The sequence below is a fragment of the Telmatherina bonti genome (assembly GCF_933228915.1).
Source record: "Telmatherina bonti genome assembly, chromosome: 13".
In the NCBI taxonomy this organism is placed as follows: Eukaryota; Metazoa; Chordata; class Actinopteri; order Atheriniformes; family Telmatherinidae; genus Telmatherina; species Telmatherina bonti.
In genome coordinates this window covers 27,227,107-27,233,878 of record NC_136611.1, presented here as the reverse complement: position 1 = coordinate 27,233,878, position 6,772 = coordinate 27,227,107, and the positions used below count along the sequence as shown (strand labels likewise).

Genomic DNA, 6,772 nt, shown 5'->3' with positions numbered 1-6,772 from the left:
CTTTTCGAGCCACCGTGATCTTGATCTAACGAAGGCTCCCTTGGCTTTTTGGTTGAACAAGTCATCTAATTCAGACTGTAAATTAGACAGCTCCAGAATCTCCTCTTCCGAAATGTTATTCGGGGAAATTTGAGATAAATGAGAGATTTTTGTAACCACTTGTAGTTCATGCTGCCTTTTGTGTTTTACATGTATAGATGATGTCTATGGTAAATACAGTTTTATTTACGTCATTTGTCCATACCTCTTCCTTGAGTCGGAACGACATCCGGGTCACGCAGGAGGTCGCCGCAGTCGCCATGTTGCTGAATGAAATTATCCTAGCTCCAAAACATTGAAAAGCGGCTAGCAATATCAGCATTTTATATTTCATATACTAACACCGGTTACAGTATGTGGCCATTTGTAAATATGACTTAGAATTTGTTTAAACTACAGCAGAAGTTTGACTTCCTGTAAGTAACTCCGTTTATATGATACATTTATTTATTCATTAACTGCTGGCCTGCTAATAAAAACAAGCTAACCGCTAGCGTTGACTAGCACGCGTCGGCAGAAATTAATATTGTTACGGTTAAAATTACTAGTTACAGTATAATGATTGTTGCAGTTTAATGTTAAAAATGTATTTCACCAGTTGTATATAGTTTTTAGCCAAACCGTTTCCCTACATTCAGACTGTTTATCTCTCTGTAATGCTATAATGTAGCGCTAGCTACCGTAACGCCCCGTAGCTAGACGAGTATTGGTCGTAAGCGATGGGTTGTTAACAATATCCCAACAGTTTTGGCTCTACACGTCGGGTTATTATTTTTATCTGTAACATATTTAGTGCTAAACTACTACTTTTGAACGTATTTTTACAGTTACTAACTGTAACTACTGTAGTTGTTCAATATCATCTGTTTGAGTATTTATCGTATTTATCAGTCATGTTAAGTTATTACTATATTAATTTGAAGTACGCATTGTTTATAAGGAATTCGGTATTGAATATAATAAATGATATTTTATATATTTTATATATCTTCTGTTATAGGATAGACTGTTAAAAAGAAAACATTTTAGGTTGGGTTTTATAAGGCGCGTACGAATGTAAACATATGCAAAAATGTGTTTTAACTTGGTTACCTAAAGAATTTAAGATTAAAACCTTTTACAAAGTAAATGATAGGTATGTACTTGGTGAGCAAGAAAGTATAAAACGCTGTCTATTTTAGATAGCATTACACAGTCTTTGTACATAATGCCTTTTTCAAAATATGTTGCAGTTGTTATAGAAGGGTAGTCCATCCTCCCAATCTGCTACCCTTTAAATTTCTGTATAATGTAGTGTAAATTAATTTACCATTTATTACACATGCCAGTTTGAAGGATAGTCACTTTTTGTGTTGTGCCCTTCCCACAGAATATTGTGTGTAGACATAACACTGTCACGCAATGCACCATGGAAGTGGATCGCAGAATATTCAACGACAGCTTCAAAAGTCAAAGTCTGTCAGTGGGTCAGAAGCAGAGGAGCAGCAACAACAGCAGCCATCCATGGCAGCTACACAGCAGCAAGCTACAGTTACCCATCCTCAATCTCCTGTGACGACTTTTTCCACTGCTGCCAGCCCTTCAGCTCCCCAATCACCCAATTATCAGATAATCATGAGTCGAAGCCCAGTCACAGGCCAGAATGTTAACATCACATTGCAAAATATGGGACAGATGGTGACTGCTAACCAGCAGATCACTCTAACTCCACTTCCCATCCAGAACCCTGCATCCCCTGGTTTCCAGCATACTACATCTCAGTGGAGGTTTGAGCATGCACCATCTTCCTACATTCAGGTCACCTCTCCTGTACCTCAGCCCATTCAACCCCAAAGTCCCACTCAGCATAGTCCAGTTCCTTTGCAAGGTGTCACAAGGCCAGGGGCCCCCCCAGCAGCATTGGGAGTGTGTGGACAGAGCCCGACACGATTTGTTGAAGCTGGCATGTTAGTGCGGCAAATCAGTTTAGGCAGTTCATCTGGAGGAGGCCACTTTGTTTATCAGGAGGGGACAGGACTGGCTCAGATTGCACCAACTACGTCTGGCCAGGTACAACTATCCTCTCCAGGAGCACCAGGGTCTGTGAGGGAGCGTCGGCTCTCTCAGCCTCACTCTCAGACTGGAGGCACCATCCACCACCTTGGACCTCAAAGTCCTGTTGCCACCAGTACTACTCTCCCCACTCTGAGCAGCCCCGGTCATATCACCACTTCCAAGCTACCTCCGCAAATCAGCAGTATAATTCAAGGACAGTTGGGCCGTCCTATGATATTTGAGAAGACGGCACAAGGTGTGGTTGCAGGTGTAGGAACCACTGCTACGGCTTCATTCAGCATACCAACCTCCATTCCACCCTCTAGCCCGTCCCTCACTATTCCTCCCCAGGGGATACCCAATAATGCCCTAGCAGCCTCTGCCATGACTGCAAGCACTGTGAAGAAACAGGTTCCCAAGAAATTAGAGGAAATTGCTCCTTCTTCTCCGGAGATTGCCCAGTTGAGAAAACAGTGCTTGGAGCATCACACAAAGAAGATGGAGAGCCTGAAAGAAGTGTTCAAAGAATATCTGATTGAACTGTTCTTCTTGCAACACCTCCAAGGGAACATGATGGACTATCTAGCTTTTAAAAAGAAGCCATGTGTTCCCTTGTATACATACTTGAGACAAAATGACTTGGATCTGGAAGATGATGAGGAGGAGGAAGAGCAGTCAGAGGTTATCAATGATGAGGTACTACATTGCTTGGCTTTTACAGTTTGTGAACTCTCCATCCACTGAATGTTTTAAATGGGTTTTTTTTTCCTCCCAAAAGGTAAAGGTTGTTACTGGAAAGGATGGTCAAGCAGTGACACCAGTTGCTATAGCAACACAGCTTCCTCCCAATGTTTCTGCTGCTTTCTCTACCCAGCAGCAGTTTCAGGTGATAGGAGTATTTTTAAGCTCTTAAGATTATGTTTTTCTTTGTTTCACTGTAATTCATATTAAATTCAATTCTGTTAGAAATCTTTTAAAACAGATAATATTTCACTGATTCCTTGAGAGATTGTTTTTGCAGGGACACCAAGGGTCTGCTTCTGGCACCATTACTAACCCCGGAGACATGGATGCCTTTAAGAGGCAACAGGCTATGGTGCAAGGAGGTAGGGCAAGGATCATAGACTCGTCTGTCTCTACTGTTGCTTTGTTTTTCCCTGTTTGCTTTGGGTTTTGTTTTCTTTTTCGTTTTTTCTTTTCTTTTTGGTTTTCTCCCTCTAATTGCTTCTGCTTATAGATATTTGGCATCCTCTACTAGCGCTCTGTGTTGAAGCCTAATACCGAGGAAGGAGAGGTGACCTGTAAGGTCTTCAGAAGGTCATTGCTCTGTGCCGAGTGCCTTTTTTGCGTTATGAGGGTATTGTGTGTTTTAAATCCCAGATCAGGCTAAGAGGCCCCGGATTGACGTTGGTCGCCATGGGCTGATTTTCCAGCATCCTGGTGTAGCTCCTTTAGGATCACCTGGCGTTCCACTCCAGCAGCTTATGCCAACTGCGCAAGGTAGGAGTGCTACTACCAGGCCGTTCTGTTTTCTGTTCGATGCTGCTGGACCTATGCCCCTCCTCAGACTAAGGAGATTTTTTTAAACTAGTTACAAGATTCATCTTCTACAAACTTGAAGCAGCATCAAAAACACTGATCTTCATCCATCTGCTGAATTTCTCAGCAGTCCACAGGAAGGTCAGGCTTAGCTGTATCAGCAACAACTGTCTCCATCAGGATAAATGGGAAAGAAGACTTCCCTTTTCTGTCGAAGACTAGCCACTCAGTGGGAAGATGCCATGTCTTATGATTTTTTTTCCTTTCCTTGTTGATCACCTGTTGTTTCCCATTTTTCTTCACCAACATCGTTAGTTGCCTTTCTTTGGGCTGACCTTCCCGTGTTGACGTATTGCCATCTTTTTTCGAGGTGGATCATAGACAGTGGGAACCCTGTGGGAATGAATTTACTTTCCAATGGGATTTCCTTGTTTTCCCATTTTATGAATCCACATGTCATGTTAGGTTTTGGTTTCCCATTGTCATTTTTTCACAAGACTTTTTTATTCAAGTGTCTGTATCTACACCATCACCATGGAATCTGAATCATCATTCATCACTCTTCAAGAGTGTCTTTATTTATCTCATGTTCACATTGAGTTGATTTCCGTCCATGTTATCTCATGACTTTTGTTCTGACTTGGCTTCTTTCCCTCAGCCTTAGTAGGATGGGAGTCATTTGGAGAAGTTTTGTTCACGGCACAGGTTTTTGCGATTGTGGTGGTGTGGGTGTGTCAGGGCCAGGTGTTGATGACCTCTAGGCAAGGTGGTGTGACGTGCAGGGAGGTAAGGCAGGTGCTGCTTTAGTGTGCACAGCTCCGCTCAGGCCTGCTGTCTGCAAACCCCATGTGTGTCCTTTTGCTCACCTCTGTGCTTTGTTGCTATATGAGGCATTCAGATGCCTTTGTTACTGCAAAAATGACATCGCTTCATGCATGCTAAACATGTGTCGTTTTTGTGAGTGTTTGCTCTGTATTTTTTATTTCCCCTTTCTTCTCCCTCTCTTTTATTTTCAGGACTTGTTCTTTTAATTTTATTTGTTACATTTCTATTTTCTCTCTAAAATGTCTTATTGCATGTACGATTTTTTTGATGTTTAAACCACATTCTCTCAACATTTGAAATGCAATGTTTTGGTTTTGCATTAATCAAAGTAGTGTTTTATTTGAGAGACATGTAGAATCTCATATTGATTTCATTTCCTGTAATCATTTTGCTGTATGAGTTTCATTTGTTCTGCTCAGATCATCAGGTAGTAGTATACTACTGTTGATGAATACAGTACATGTAGCTCATTAAAATTAGATTTCAGGAGCTCTAAAATCTATAGATTAAACAGTTGTTTTAAGACAAAAATAATTTAGTATCAATCTACTTATCAACATTAATATGGAACTTTTACAAAGGCGTCTCTCAATTTATTATAAAGGGACAACTAGCAAACAATATCATTTAAAGATTTTTGTCCAAAAAAGAAAACTAAAAGGTTTTATGACACATTTCTTTTGAATTTTCAGCCTAATCTGTTTACAATTTTTCTCTTTGTTGCTCTCTATGCTACTCCTTTGTCCCATATTTTCGTTGACACGTTTACAGGCGGGATGCCGCCCACTCCTCAAGCAGTCCAGATTGCAGGGCAGAAGCAGAACCAGCAACAGTACGATCCATCCAAAGGACCACCAGTGCAGAATGCCGCAAGCTTGCACACCCCTCCTCCCCAGCTGCCTGGCAGACTGCCTCAAGGTGCCCTCCCAATGGCAGGTCTGCCCATGGCCATTCCACAGCAGGCTCAGTTACTAGAAAATTCAGCTCAGCCTGGTGGTCAGCTCCAGGCACAGGTGAAAGTGCAGACAAGTGGACCTGTTCTGGCCACAGTGAACCCCCACACACAACTGCAGGCCCAGCTGCAACAGCAGATGCAAGCTGGAATTCATCTCCAGCTGCAACCCCAGCAACAATCCCAGGCCATTCTTCCGTCAGGACAAGCGGTCAGTCTGCGTGAAACTATTAAGAGATTTTTTCAGAATTAAGATGAATAACACGAAAAGCTTCATCAGTCTGACAGCATGCAGCCCTTCAGACTGTCACATCTACATTGTTGGTTCTCATGTCTTTATTGATACATGCTGAAAAGACAGAGACCGTCATGGGGCATGCAGGATTGAACATTTAAAAAAAAAAAAAATGGGAGGATTGCTCTTATCATTGGTTTAGCTTTTAATTCAGACATGAAGTTAGTTCAGCTGATTGGAAAGGGGGCTCTGAAAGAGATTATAGGCATTCATTTAATCATGTGTTTATGTTTTTATCTCTTTTCTCCATAGACGGTGGCACTTGCTCGCCCTGGATCGGAGGCAAACCAGCCAGTTCAAAGAATGATGGCCAACTCGGTATCAATAACATCGGTGTCTCCTGCTCCCAACTCCACTCCAGCTCCCCACAGTTCTCTTCGTCCTCTCGGTTCAAATGTCAACCCAAGCACCCAGTCAAAACTTACTGGAACCAATGGCATATCAGCAGTCAAAATAAGTGGCTTTGGTCAAAATACAACCATGTCCTCTCAGGAAGCTTCTCAAGATAAGCAAGTTGAGCAGGCCAAACTGGTGAGTTTGAAGAATAAACTAGACTTTCTTTTAATGTTACTCACCAAGAGTTTCCGAGACCACCAGAAAAAGTCGCTAGACTTACTTTTGGTCACTTTTTCTTTTATTAGACTCACTGAAAGGGTCTGAAAAATTGCTAAATATACCACTAATGTTGCTGTGATAGTAGCGGAAGTACCGTGGACATCAGTGTAATTGGTGTACCAGGAAATTACACACAAATGCTTATTTCTTAACGCAGTCATTCTAATGTAATTAATTAATTGTAATGAAGTCATGAAATTCTCACCATATATATTTGATAGGGTCACAAAATGCATGAAGTCAGATGTCAAGCACCCAGAGATTAATGGTTCGTTTGGATTATAGAAGAGTATATTTCTTAGCTATATAATTTTTTTCCCTTTGTTATATCCACTGTATGGAATATGCTGTTGATCACATTTATTTAGAGCTTTTTTAATTCAATATTTTAAAGTTGGAGCTTTCCCATAATAAGAGAAACCATTTATGATGTAGCCGTATGGTGAATGGTCCAGGACGTGACTGCGGCTTTC

At 41.5% G+C, this 6,772-nt stretch overlaps 1 protein-coding gene across 3 annotated transcripts in view; it reads left to right on the top strand.

The window, feature by feature from the left end:
- Positions 1 to 319: 319 nt before the first annotated feature.
- Positions 320 to 6,772, top strand: part of ep400 (E1A binding protein p400) — a 34,185-nt gene continuing 27,732 nt past the window's right edge. For all 3 annotated transcript variants that reach the window (XM_079251430.1, XM_079251431.1, XM_079251429.1), the window contains exons 1-6: positions 320 to 455; positions 1,409 to 2,769; positions 2,852 to 2,959; positions 3,095 to 3,179; positions 5,209 to 5,600; positions 5,937 to 6,215. In XM_079251430.1, coding sequence (XP_079107556.1) covers positions 1,441 to 2,769; positions 2,852 to 2,959; positions 3,095 to 3,179; positions 5,209 to 5,600; positions 5,937 to 6,215 — 2,193 coding nt within the window. In that variant the 5' untranslated portion in view covers positions 320 to 455; positions 1,409 to 1,440. The remainder of the gene's footprint in view (positions 456 to 1,408; positions 2,770 to 2,851; positions 2,960 to 3,094; positions 3,180 to 5,208; positions 5,601 to 5,936; positions 6,216 to 6,772) is intronic.